At 39.4% G+C, this 12,409-nt stretch overlaps 1 protein-coding gene across 4 annotated transcripts in view; it reads left to right on the forward strand.

Annotated features, from left to right (window-relative positions):
* The window catches only part of CFAP54 (cilia and flagella associated protein 54), a 499,063-nt gene that overhangs the window by 310,822 nt on the left and 175,832 nt on the right, over positions 1-12,409 (forward strand). For all 4 annotated transcript variants that reach the window (XM_049884120.1, XM_049884121.1, XM_049884122.1 and 1 more), the window contains one exon: positions 16-185. In XM_049884120.1, coding sequence (XP_049740077.1) covers positions 16-185 — 170 coding nt within the window. The remainder of the gene's footprint in view (positions 1-15; positions 186-12,409) is intronic.

Below are 12,409 nucleotides of genomic sequence, written 5' to 3' on the forward strand. Positions count from 1 at the left end.
TGTGTTGCTCTTTAGTCAATTTTACTGTCGGAAGCAGAAGAGAGGCTAACCTTCCTTATATCAGAGATGGAGTATTTAGGCCGCAAGGACCTCTCTCAGTGTTCTGCTGGTGAGTTGGAGATTGTTGTGGAGGCCAGGCTTCAGCTGGCTGCAATTGCCCTGCAGAAACACCGGACAGCATACAGGTGAGTCTCTTCATGCACAGGAGAGGTTTACAGTTGATGAGAGCTCCTTCCTCACCCCAATTCGTTAAATATACTTAAATTTTGCATAAGTTGTAGAAATTCCCAAATCAATAGTGCCTACTTCTATTTTTATTGTTACACCTAAACCACAACTGGCAACAAAGCAATTGCTTTACTAAAGAACACTGTTAGGATGTTTCACGTATTATTGCACCTAAAACCACAACTGGCAACAAAGCAATTGCTTTACTAAAGAACACTGTTAGGATGTTTCACGTATTATTGCACCTAAAACCACAACTGGCAACAAAGCAATTGCTTTACTAAAGAACACTGTTAGGATGTTTCATGTCATATAAAGAATGGACAAAATAACAAGAGTTTTGCATTTTTATGTTATTTTTAAAGGTAGCACTTAGATTCCTTACAGTTCTTTTTTTATTAACTTTTATTAAGCTTCAAGTGAATGTTTACAAATCAAGTCAAACTGTCACATATAAGTTTATATACACCTTACTCCATACTCCCACTTGCTCTCCCCCTAATGAGTCAACCCTTCCAGTCTCTCTTGACAATTTTGCCAGCTTCCAACTCTCTCTATCCTCCCATCCCCCCTCCAGACAGGAGATGCCAACACAGTCTCAAGTGTCCACCTGATATAATTAGCTCACTCTTCATCAGCATCTCTCTCCTACCCACTGTCCAGTCTCTTTCGTGTCTGATGAGTTGTCTTGGGGAATGGTTCCTGTGCTGGGCCAACAGAAGGTTTGGGGACCATGACCGCCAGGATTTCTCTAGTCTCAGTCAGACCATTAAGTATGGTCTTTTTCTGAGAATTTGGGGTCTGCATCCCACTGATCTCCTGCTCCCTCAGGGGTTCTCTGTTGTGCTCCCTGTCAGGGCAGTCATCGATTGTGGCTGGGCACCAACTCGTTCTTCTGGTCTCAGGATGATGTAGGTCTCTGGTTCATGTGGCCCTTTCTGTCTCTTGGGTTCTTAGTTATCATGTGACCTTGGTGTTCTTCATTCTCCTTTGATCCAGGTGGGTTGAGACTAATTGATGCATCTTAGATGGCTGCTTGTTAGCATTTAAGACCCCAGATGCCACATTTCACATTGGGATGCAGAATGTTTTCATAATAGAATTATTTAGCCAATTGACTTAGAAGTCCCCTTAAACCATGGTCCCCAAACCCCTGCCCTTGCTCCGCTGACCTTTGAAGCATTCATTTTATCCCAGAAACTTCTTTGCTTTTGGTCCAGTCCAGCTGAGCTGACCTTCCATGTATTGAGTATTGTCCTTCCCTTCACGTAAAGCAGTTCTTATCTACTAACTAATCAATAAAAAACCCTCTCCCACCCTCCCTCCCTCCCCGCCTCGTAACCACAAAAGTATGTGTTCTTCTCAGTTTATACTATTTCTCAAGATCTTATAATAGTGGTCTTATACAATATTTGTCATTTGGCTCTGACTGATTTCGCTCAGCATAATGCCTTCCAGGTTCCTCCATGTTAGGAAATGGTTCACAGATTCGTCACTGTTCTTTATCGATGCATAGTATTCCACTGTGTGAATATACCACAATTTATTTAACCATTCATCTGTTGATGGACACCTTGGTTGCTTCCAGCTTTTTGCTATTGTAAACAGAGCTGCAATAAACATGGGCGTGCATATATCTGTTTGTGTGAAGGCTCTTATTTCTCTAGGGTATATTCCGAGGAGTGGGATTTCTGGATTGTATGGTAGTTCTATTTCTAACTGTTTAAGATAACACCAGATAGATTTCCAAAGTGGTTGTACCATTTTACCTTCCCACCAGCAGCCTCTCCAACATTTATTATTTTGTGTTTTTTGGATTAATGCCAGCCTTGCGGGAGCGAGATGGAATCTCTTCATAGTTTTCATTTGCATTTCTCTAATGGCTAATGATTGAGAGCATTTTCTCATGTATCTGTTAGCTGCCTGAATATCTTCTGTAGTGAAGTGCGTGTTCATATCCTTTGCCCACTTCTTGATTGGGTTGTTTGTTTTTTTGTGGTTGAGTTTTAACAGAATCATATAGATTTTAGAGATCAGGTGCTGGTCGGAGATGTCATAGCTGAAAATTCTTTCCCAGTCTGTAGGTGGTCTTTTTACTCCTTTGGTGAAGTCTTTAGATGAGCATAGGTGTTTGATTTTTAGGAGCTCCCAGTTATCTGGTTTCTGTTCGTCATTTTTGGTAATGTTTTGTATTCTGTTTATGCCTTGTATTAGAGCTCCTAAGGTTGTCCCTATTTTTTCTTCCACGATCTTTATCGTTTTAGTCTTTATGTTTAGGTCTTTGATCCACTTGGAGTTAGTTTTTGTGCATGGTGTGAGGTATGGGTCCTGTTTCATTTTTTTGCAGATGGATATCCAGTTATGCCAGCACCATTTGTTAAAAAGACTGTCTTTTCCCCACTTAACTGACACTGGTCCTTTGTCAAATATCAGCTGCTCATATGTGGATGGATTTATATCTGGGTTCTCAATTCTGTTCCATTGGTCTATGTGTCTGTTGTTGTACCAGTACCACACTGTTTTGACTACTGTGGCTGTATAATAGGTTCTGAAATCAGGTAGAGTGAGGCCTCCCACTTTCTTCTTCTTTTTCAGTAATGCTTTGCTTATCCGAGGCTTCTTTCCCTTCCATATGAAGTTGGTGATTTATTTCTCTATCACATTAAAAAATGACATTGAAATTTGGATCGGAAGTGCATTGTATGTATAGATGGCTTTTGGTAGAATAGACATTTTTACTATGTTAAGTCTTCCCATCCATGAGCAAGGTATGTTTTTCCACTTAAGTAGGTCCTTTTTAGTTTCTTGTAGTAGTACTTTGTAGTTTTCTTTGTATAGGTCTTTTACATCTTTGGTAAGATTTATTCCTAAGTATTTTATCTTCTTGGGGGCTACTGTGAATGGGATTGATTTGGTTATTTCCTCTTCGATGTTCTTTTTGTTGATGTAGAGGAATCCAAGTGATTTTTGTATGTTTATCTTGTATCCCGATACTCTGCTGAACTCTTCTATTAGTTTCAGTAGTTTTCTGGAGGATTCCTTAGGGTTTTCTGTGTATAAGATCATGTCATCTTCAAATAGAGATAATTTTACTTCCTCCTTGCCAATCCAGATGTCCTTTATTTCTTTGTCTAGCCTAATTGCTCTGGCTAGGACCTCTAGCACAGTGTTGAATAAGAGTGGTGATAAAGGGCATCCTTGTCTGGTTACCGTTCTCAAGGGAAATGCTTTAAGGCTCTCTCCATTTAGAGTGATGTTGGCTGTTGGCTTTGTATAAAATAGATGCCCTTTATTATGTTGATGAATTTTCCTTCAATTCCTGTTTTGGTGAGAGTTTTCATCATAAATGGGTGTTGGCCTTTTTCAAATGCCTTTTCTGCATCAATTGATAAGATCATGTGGTTTTTGTCTTTTGTTTTATTTGTATGGTGGATTACGTTAATGGTTTTTCTAATATTAAACCAGCCTTGCATACCTGGTATAAATCCCACTTCGTCATGGTGGATTAATATTTTGATAGGTTGTTGAATTCTATTGGCTAGAATTTTGTTGAAGATTTTTGCATGTATGTTCATGAGGGATATAGGTCTGTAATCTTTTTTTGTGATGTCTTTACCTGGTTTTGGTATCAGGGAAATGGTGGCTTCATAGAATGAGTTAGGAAGTATTCCGTTATTTTCTATGCTTTGAAATACCTTTAGTAGTAGTGGTGTTAACTCTTCTCTGAAAGTTTGGTAGAACTCTGCAGTAAAGCCATCCGGGCCAGGGCTTTTTTTTGTTGGGAGTTTTTTGATTACCGTTTCAATCTCTTTTTTTGTTATGGGTTTATTTAGTTGTTCTACTTCTGATTGTGTTAGTTTAGGTAGGTAGTGTTTTTCCAGGAAATTCATCCATTTCTTCTAGGTTTGCAAATTTGTTAGAGTACAACTTTTTGTAATAATCTGATATGATTCTTTTAATTTCAGTTGGGTCTGTTGTGATGTGGCCCATCTCGTTTCTTATTTGGGTTATTTGTTTCCTTCCCTGTATTTCTTTAGTCAGTCTGGCCAATGGTTTATCAATTTTGTTAATTTTTTCAGAGAACCAGCTTTTGGCTTTGTTAATTCTTTCAATTGTTTTTCTGTTCTCTAATTCATTTAGTTCAGCTCTAATTTTTATTATTTGTTTTCTTCTGGTGCCTGATGGATTCTTTTGTTGCTCAGTTTTTGTTTGTTCAAGTTGTAGGGACAGTTCTCTGATTTTGGCTCTTTCTTCTTTTTGTATGTGTGCATCGATCCATATAAGTTGGCCTCTGTGCGCTGCTTTTGCTGTGTCCCAGAGGTTTTGATAGGAAGTATTTTCATTCTCGTTGCATTCTATGAATTTCCTTATTCCCTCGTTAATGTCTTTGATAACCCAGTCTTTTTTCAGGAGGGTATTGTTCAGTTTCCAAGTATTTGATTTCTTTTCCCTAATGTTTCTGTTACTGATTTCCACTTTTATGGCCTTGTGGTCTGAGAAGATGCTTTGTAATATTTTGATGTTTTGGACTCTGCAAAGGTTTCTTTTATGACCTCATATGTGGTCTATTCTAGAGAATGTTCCATGTGCGCTAGAAAAAAATGTATACTTTGCAGCAGTTGGGTGGAGAGTTCTGTATAAGTCAATGAGGTCAAGTTGGTTGATTGTTGTAAGTAGGTCTTCCGTGTCTCTATTGAGCTTCTTACTGATGTCCTGTCCTTCTCCGAAAGAGGTGTGTTGAAGTCTCCTACTATAATTGTGGAGGTGTCTATCTCACTTTTCAGTTCTGTTAAAATTTGATTAATGCATCTTGCAGCCCTGTCATTGGGTGCATAAATGTTTAATATGGTTGTATCTTCCTTGTCAATTGTCCCTTTTATCATTATGTAGTGTCCTTCTTTATCCTTTGTGGTGGATTTAAGTTTAAAGTCTATTTTGTCAGAAATTAATATTGCTACTCCTCTTCTTTTTTGCTTATTGTTTGCTTGATATATTTTTTTTGCATCCTTTGAGTTTTAGTTTGTTTGTGTCTCTAAGTCTAAGGTGTGTCTCTTGTAGGCAGCATATAGACGGATCGTTTTTCTTTATCCAGTCTGAGACTCTCTGTCTCTTTATTGGTGCATTTAGTCCATTTACATTCAGTGTAATTATAGATAAGTATGTGTTTAGTGTTGTCATTTTGATGCCTTTTTGTGTGTGTTGTTGACAATTTCATTTTTCCACTTACTTTTTTGTGCTGAGACATTTTTCTTTGTAAATTGTGTGTTCCTCATTTTCATAGTATTTGACTTTATGTTTGCTGAGTCGTTACGTTTTTCTTAGTTTTTATTTTGAGTTATGGAGTTGTTATACCTCTTTGTGGTTACCTTAATATTTACCCCTATTTTTCTAAGTAAAAACCTATCTTGTATTGTCCTATATTGCCTTGTATCCCTCTCCATATGGCAGTTTTATGCCACCAGTATTTAGTCCCTCTTTTTGATTATTGTGATCTTTTACATATTGACTTCACTGATCCCTGTTTTGAGCATTTTTTTTTTTAATTAATCTTAATTTGTTTTTGTGATTTCCCTATTTGAGTAGATATCAGGATGTTCTGTTCTGTGACCTTGTGTTGTGCTGGTATCTGATATTATTGGTTTTCTGAGCAAACAATTTCCTTTAGTATTTCTTGTAGCTTTGGTTTGGTTTTTGCAAATTCTCTAAGCTTGTGTTTATCTGTAAATATCTTAATTTCACCTTCATATTTCAGAGAGAGTTTTGCTGGATATATGATCCTTGGCTGGCAGTTTTTCTCCTTCAGTGCTCTGTATATGTCATCCCATTGCCTTCTTGCCTGCATGGTTTCTGCTGAGTAGTCTGAACTTATTCTTATTGATTCTCCCTTGTAGGAGACCTTTCTTTTCTCCCTGGCTGCTTTTAAAATTTTCTGTTTATCTTTGGTTTTGGCAAGTTTGATGATAATATGTCTTGGTGTTTTTCTTTTTGGATCAATCTTAAATGGGGTTTGATGAGCATCTTGGATAGATATCCTTTTGTCTTTCATGATGTCAGGGAAGTTTTCTGTCAGCATATCTTCAACTATTCTCTCTGTGTTTTCTGTCCTCCCTGCCTGTTCTGGGACTGCAATCACATGCAAGTTATCCTTCTTGATAGAGTCCCACATGATTCTTAGGGTTTCTTCATTTTTTTTAATTCTTTTATCCGATTTTTTTTCAGCTATTTTGGTGTTAATTCCCTGGTCCTCCAGATATCCCAGTCTGCACTGTAATTGCTTGAGTCTGCTCCTCTGACTTCCTATTGCATTGTCTAATTCTGTAATTTTATTGTTAATCTTTTGGATTTCTGAATGCTGTCTCTCTATGGATTCTTGCAACTTATTAATTTTTCCACTATGTTCTTGAATAATCTTTTTGAGTTCTTCAACTGTTTTATCAGTGCGTTCCTTGGCTTTTTCTGCAGATTACCTTATTTCATTTCTGAGGTCATCCCTGATGTCTTGAAGCATTCTGTAAATTAGTTTTTTATATTCTGTATCTGATAATTCCAGGACTGTATCTTCATTTGGGAAAGATTTCGATTCTTTTGTTTGGGGGGTTGTAGAAGCTGTCATGGTCTGCTTCTTTATGTGGTTTGATATCGACTGCTGTCTCTGAGCCATCACTAAGATATAAAGTGATTTATTCTATATTTGCTCACTGAGTCTTATCTTGTTTTGTTTTCTTTCAATATACGTGGATGGGCTACTAGATTGTGCTGTCTTGATTGTTGTATCCCTTGACTTACTTATGACCTATTACCAGCTGGTTTGGGCTGTTTCCAGATATATATGCCTGAGTCCATTCACTATTCTTGAGTAGAATCTGATTTTGGGTCATGGAGTGTGTGATGCACCCTAACACCTCTCCACCTTGAGAAGTAGCAGTGATAGTTGTATGCACCAGATTCTATTAGCAGCTGGGGTTCACACTCCAGTGGGGGCAAGATGCTGACAGGCTTCCCCCAAGTGTCAGTGAGGTAGGTGTGTCTCTATTCCTAAAGCACCTTGGTGGGAGGGCTCTGCAGCTGTACCTTAGGCCCCCAATGCAAGGACCTCTACAGATTGGTAGGTGTCACCCTCCTTAGACCCCTAAGGCAGGAGGCTAGGTGGTCTGGGGGGAGCTTCTGCCCTCAGTTCCCTGTTGTGGGTGAGTTAGGGCTCTGTTGAATAAGCAGAGATACCAGACCTGGGAAACTTGTTTTTCCAGTAAATCTGCTAAAAAAAAAAATGCAGTCAGATCCCTATCAGAAATGCCTTTGCATTATAATAGCCACCTTGTTCCCTGTAGGGATGAAAGCTGGAGACTGTGGATCACATATGCTTGGCTGGAGCTGGTTCTGTGTTTTTAGTCCAATTAGGGAAGGGTTTTTGGTCCCTGGGTTTTTTGTGGCTGCTTCTCTCAGGCCGGAAGAATGAGTTAGGAAAAGACCAAAAAAAAAAAAAGGGAAAAGAAAAACCGTTGAGCAGTTCTCCCTCTGGCTCAGGAAATTCCAATGTTAATGAAGCCGCCTGGGAAGGGGAGGGGAGGGTTCAGAAAAACAGGAGAGAGTAGCACCCCGGAATATAGACAAAGTTACTTATCTTGCTTGGGATGACTATTTTATCTGAGATTCCCGAGGGGCGTGTCGCCTATGTGTGCTGGCTGTGTAGAGATTGCCCCCGAGGGTCAGGCCCGCAGAAGCCGCTGTCAGTTCCTCCGCTGCCAGTCCAAAGCCCAGCGTTAAGGTTCCCGGCTGGGACGCTGCACTCCCAGCTCCAAAACCAGTCGCTGCCTCCCGGCGACTTCTCCTCCCGCCAGCCGCGTCGCCGTGCCACCTGCGCTGATCAGCTGGGCCCCCTCCCGAGGTTAGTTCAGGGGGGTAGGGCTGCGCCCCGTGTTTGTGCCCTCACAGGATGTTTTGTTCAGCTCCCCTGCGCCCAGTCCTAAGACCGCTACCAAGGTTACCTGACTGGGACGCTGGCTCCAGGCTCCGAAAACAGCCTCTGCTTCCCCATAGTTGTTTGTTCTCAGTCTCTGTCACTCAGGTCAAGTCTTTAAATCTGTGTTTGTTGGTCAGGGTTCGTAGATTGTCATGTATGTGATCGATTCACTTGTTTTTCCAGGTCTTTGTTGCAAGAGGGATCCGAGGTAGCATCTACCTAGTCAGCCATCTTGGCCCCCCCCCCCAGTTTTTTTTAACTTGTATTTATTTTGTTATTGTTGCTGCAAATATACACAGCAAAACATACACCCAATTCAGCAGTTTCTACATGTACAATTCAGTGACATTGATTGCTTTCTTTGAGTTGTGCAGCCATTCTCACCCTTCTTGCCTGAGTTGTTCTCCCCCCATTATCATAAACTCACTGCTCCCTAAGGCCTTACAGGTTTTTGCAAATAAAATATATGAATATATATTTTTAAACAGCTAAGTAAAAATCTTAAAAACAAACTATTTTGAAAATGCTACATCTTCTAAACTCCACTGTGCTTAACCATTTGAGAAACCTTTATAGTGGCTGATTAGAAATGTATGGTTAGTGTCAGATCCTCATTGATGCTGCTGAATGTGCTGCTGATCATTTGAGTAAGATGAGGACAGATAATTGACCATTGGATTGACCAGTGACATGGAGGTTGTTGGTAACCTTAACAGGAATAATTCCTAAAGGTGTTGGAGAAAAGAACATATTTAGAGTGGGTTTATGAGACAATGAGAGGAGAGAAATTGGAGTCAGTCAGTAAAGACAATGCTTTCGAGGAGTTTTACTATAAAGGTGAGTAGAGAAATGGGGTGACAGCATTTGGTAGCAGTAGGGTCAAGACAAGTTGTCTTGAGATGGGAGAGACAATATATATTAATGAAAATGACCCAGTAGAGAGGGAAACTTTTATATTCTTATTATAATTGGTACATAGTAGAGACAGAGCCTAGTCTAGATGTCTCTGTTTCTATAATGCAGAATAAAAGTCTTCTTTTCCTTGAGATCTCAGAATGGGCTTTGGGGTGGGAAGTAGCAAGGAAGCTAGATACATGACCAGAGTAGAGATGGAAAAAGAGTCACCCAAGAGAAATTAGTTTTCCAGACCTGTGCCGTTAGCAGTTGTGGATCCAATTTGGCATTGCTTGTGAAATGCAGAAACCCTGAAAAATTAACCTTAAAAACTTCCCCATAGGGACCAACCCAGGAAATACAGGACTCCCATGGAAAATAATTCCCACTAAAAATATGCCTACAGCCAAAAATTATAATCCAAATGAGGAAACAGCTGCAAAGGAGTTAGCAGACCCAATAAATGGTGGACTTCACAGCCTAAAACTAAAGATAATATAATAATTTGAAAGAGACTATTAAGGATGGAAGAGAATGTTTAAAGCAATAATAAGACAACACCAAACATAGATGAAATTGGAAAAGAACCAAATAAACTTTCTAGAAATAAAAAAAACGTAGTCACTGAAAGAAAAGAAGAAAGTATCAAATTAGATGAAAATAATTTTTTTTCTAGGCTTTTTCCTCTCCTTTCTTCATTTATGATGAAAGTTCATGCATTAACCCTATGCATTCATTTCAGAATTTGAAGGGGGATTACATTTTAGATCGTCATTGTCTTTAAATAGAGGAAATCCATCTGTCGGTTTTCAAAAGGGGAAATAAATAGAAAGTCCTCTTGGTTTTCATGGGAAATATACAATCACCTCATCAGTATGATTAACCACACTTAAATCTTATTTTATGCTAGAGACAGCGTAGGTTCATGGTGATTTATAATTTTTATGGTTTCTAAGTAGTGATGTACTGTCTGTTGGGAACAGTGATTCTCAAAGTGTGGTCCACAGATCTCTAGGGGTCCTCAGGGGCTACTCAGGAGGTCTGCGAGGTCAGAGCTGTTTTTATAGTAACACTAAGCCATCATTTGCCTTCTTCATTGTGTTGATATTTGCACTGATGCTGGTAAAACTGGTGCCTCACTGTGAATCAAAGAGGTAGCCTCAAACTGTATTAGTGGTCATATTCTTCACTGCCACACACTTGTACTTTTGAAAAACAAAACAAAAGCCATTTTCATTTAAGAATGCCCTTATGAAACAGCAGAATCAATTAAATTTATGAATCTCTCTCCTCAAATATGTATTTTTAATATTCTGTAATTTGGGTAGGAATATTTTCTGGGTTAATGTGCCTAATGGAGTTCCACTGCATATCAAAGTCTGATGGTTATCATGTGTGTGAGTGAGCATAAATGAGCTGCTTTCATTGAACAACATTAAAAAAAAAAAACTGACAAATCACAGTGATTCAGACATGGGTATTTGGTAGACATTTTTTTTGAAAATAAGCAAAATGAACATGTCACCTCTAGGAAAACAACCGATAGTATTTGTTGCCAGTGATAATATTTGAAATTTCAAGGTGTCGTTGATTGATTTATGTCCCTCCAAAAATGTGTGTATCAACATAGTTAGGCCATGGTTCCCACTACTGTATAGTTGTCCTCCATTTTGCGATTATAATTTTATGTTGAGGGGATTAGGGTGGAATTTTAACATTGCCCTCACTCAGGTCACCTCCCTGATCCAAGGTAAAGGGAGTTTCGCTGGGGTGTGGCCTGCACCACCTTTTATCTCTCATGAGATGAAGGGAAGCAAGGAGAGAGTTGGGGACTTCATACCACCAAGAAAGAGACATCAGGAGCAGAACACGTCCTTTAGACAAAGGGTCCCTGTGTGAAGAAGCTCCTCGCCTGGGGGAACATTGATGAGAAGGCCAACAGAAAGAGAAAGCCTTCCCCTGGAACTGACACTCTATATTTGGACTTTTAACCTCCTAGACTGTGAGAAAATAAATTTCTCTTTGTTAAAGCCATCCGCTTGTGGTATTTCTGTTATGGCAGTACTAGATGGCTAAGACATAAGGGAAATTAGAATTTTGGAAAACTTATATTTACTATGACGAGCATGACAGTTTTCTAATACATAGATTTTTTTCTGATGAGATTGGCAGTAATATTAACAAATGTGATTTTTAAAAATATTATGTAATGAAATGTGTCAACATTTACAGGATTTACATAACCCAGAGAGCCAATTATTTTCCAAATGATCATTGCATGATGTTACAAAACCCTAGTTAACAGATTCATTCAAAGAGGAAGATAGATCAATAGATTTTAAAGTAACAAGTAGGAAAATTTAATCAATGTGTGTGGTATTTGAGTTCATAATGCAATCAACTTTTAAGAAACCACCACTTGTCACATTTTTGTGTAGCAGAAGAGAATATTCACAATTATTTAAAGAGGTTATTAAAATATGCCTCTGTAAAAATGGCTTGGGGTGGCATCTGACATCCTCTAAGTTCACAAGGGGGAAGGAGAATCAAGATCAACAGCCCAAGGCTGATTCCTACGAGCCCAAGGTCAGATATAACTCCCCTCTCCACCATCTTTACCAATTCTGACACCAACCGTCCCTCCCATGGCGCTCTGTACTGAGTTTGGTAATTCGTTACAATGGCCACACAGAACTCACAGACAATATTCGTGTTTATGGGGTTTATTAGGGAAGTAAACAGGTTACAGTTCAGGTTCAGGAATGCTCAAGATACAGTTCTTCTATCAGGGCAGCTTCTTCTCAACTGTGCCTGCAGGAAGGCCTCTCTCTACCCTGCTCTGGCAAATGCTACAAAGCTCTTTTAGCTCTGCCAATAAGTGCTCAGCTCTAGCTCCGTGGATCAGCAAATCTAGCTCCACCAAGTACCTAGAGACACCTCACTCTGCCAGCAAGCCTCCTATCTGAAGGCACTCTGATTTCTTGCTTTGTGTGCTGGGAAGCCCACCATGCCATCTCCTGCCAGTCTTTCCTGCCACCATTTTTGTCACTACTTCTTGCTATCTTCAGTGTTATATAGCTCTCTCTTTGTATCCTTGGCTCTTCTTCCTTGGTGGTAGTGAGATTGTCTCTCTGCTCTGAAATTGGCTTTCGTTTAAGCCTAGCAGGATGACAAAACTGACTAATCCCCTTGGTGGGCCACAATTATTTTATTTGCACTGTCCTGCCCAATCACGTGGGTGGGTGTCACAAAGACCGTGGCTTGAAGGGCCATATTAAGTAATTCAGTGCACCGCAGTCTCCCTTTTCCAACATCTATTTGTGTGAG

Source organism: Elephas maximus, chromosome 4 (assembly GCF_024166365.1).
Source record: "Elephas maximus indicus isolate mEleMax1 chromosome 4, mEleMax1 primary haplotype, whole genome shotgun sequence".
NCBI classification, from domain to species: domain Eukaryota; kingdom Metazoa; phylum Chordata; class Mammalia; order Proboscidea; family Elephantidae; genus Elephas; species Elephas maximus.